This window comes from Cornus florida, unplaced genomic scaffold (genome assembly GCF_030987335.1).
Source record: "Cornus florida cultivar Cherokee Brave unplaced genomic scaffold, ASM3098733v1 CherokeeBrave_3.0.0_Hap2_Chr10, whole genome shotgun sequence".
Classification (NCBI taxonomy): domain Eukaryota; kingdom Viridiplantae; phylum Streptophyta; class Magnoliopsida; order Cornales; family Cornaceae; genus Cornus; species Cornus florida.
The window spans coordinates 57663561-57665077 of NW_026775580.1; the positions used below are offsets into that span (position 1 = coordinate 57663561).

Consider the following 1517-nt stretch of genomic DNA (forward strand, 5'->3'; position numbering starts at 1 on the left):
GAAGGGAAACGACGATAAATTGGACGACGACTCGGGAATAAGGTACAACGAAAAAACTATTATTAAATCCTTACTTTCTTTTTAGACCTCCGGTAACTAACTTGATCGTCAGAGAGCTCTTGACAGGCACCACACCGGTGCTGTCAAGGTTCATTGATCTTCTCCTCTTTCCCTTGCAGGTAAACGGTGTCGTATCGGACCGTGTGAATTTCACCCTCAACAGTTGCAATTAAGTTGCGTGCATGTATACGACATTAGGTTTTGAGCTTAATATTTTCCTTTTTTTGAGATAAACTTCAAAAAAGAAATTAAATGAGATTAAAAATAAATGACTCAATATTTGAATAACAGATAATTAACCTCAAACACAGTATTAACAATAATTGCTAACGCAGAGTATGAACCATTAAGCAAGCCTATATAACCAACAACTCCAATAAAAACAGAAAACACAGAATAAAATTAATGCTGACTTACTAGCTTTAGTCTTCTTATAAGCTCAACCTTCTAAGGTGAAATTAATAAAACTGCACAAAAGCTGTTAAGAACCTTACACGCTGTGTTGGACTTAGGATCCCCACCACTTCCCTCACCGTCCACTCACGAACTGCATCGGTGTTTGCAACCAGCTGCACCATCATCTCCTTCAAGTTCTTCATCTTGTATACTATGGTGTCCATCAATATTTCCTCCTCTGACTGAACCTCACCGTCCGTCAATGTATCCCGCGCAGACTGATCCTCACCGTCCGCTAGCCTCTTCACCCGGCTCAACAACCCCAAGATCACGTCCCTATTGTACTGAATGCTCGCCGACGCATTATCTATATCTATCTCCCCTCTCTGAGTCTCGGCTTTGACTCTCTCCATCCTCCACAGCTGCTCAACGGATAGCTGTCCCACTGTGTCCCAAACTATTCGGAAAACCCAGGAACCTCTGAACCCAGCCACCCAATAGCACCACGTTGAAGAAAAGAAGAGAGAAATATCCTCATTTGCTAGTTTCGCTCTCTCATCGTAATACTTCTTGTAGTGACATAAAATTTGATCAACTAGGCTTGTATTTGCTTCTTTGTCAATAAGGATTGAGTTTTCAAGTAGTCGTTGAAGGTAGCAGTGGCGTTGGAAAAGCCAGTTTTCAAAGAAGGCCGCAAAGTTATGTTGAATGGTTGGGTGAGACATTGGATCTGTAACTAACAGGGAAGAAAGTGTAAGCTAAGAGGAAGATCAAACAGGTGAAACCATTATTTTATGCCTGGCCATTTACGAACACGTATTCTCCTTAAATCTAACTGCCATTATTTACCTGACACGTGTTATCTGTCGTTATGTACCTGACACGTGTTATCTGAGGGCTCATATGTGTTATAGTACACGGTACACGTGTTATAAGATAAGGTAAATTGTATCACCAGTATCTAACGCGTGTTATCTCACCACATGTACGTGTAATCATATTATTACTACCTATATTATAGGAATTGTATAATATATTAATAGTTTTATCCTCTCCCAAAC

General features: G+C 40.3%; 1 protein-coding gene across 1 annotated transcript; it reads right to left on the reverse strand.

Annotated features, from left to right (window-relative positions):
* Positions 1 to 393: 393 nt before the first annotated feature.
* LOC132279268 (protein DOG1-like 4) lies at positions 394 to 1202 on the reverse strand. Its single transcript, XM_059781197.1, has one exon. The coding sequence runs from the start codon at positions 1179 to 1181 to the stop codon at positions 519 to 521; it is 663 nt and encodes a 220-aa protein (XP_059637180.1). The 5' UTR covers positions 1182 to 1202; the 3' UTR covers positions 394 to 518.
* Between the last annotated feature and the right edge of the window lie 315 nt (positions 1203 to 1517).

What these genes read in the sequence shown, in the direction of transcription:
- LOC132279268 (XM_059781197.1), bottom strand. Translation starts at nt 1,181, where the DNA reads ATGTCTCACCCAACCATTCAACATAACTTTGCGGCCTTCTTTGAAAAC.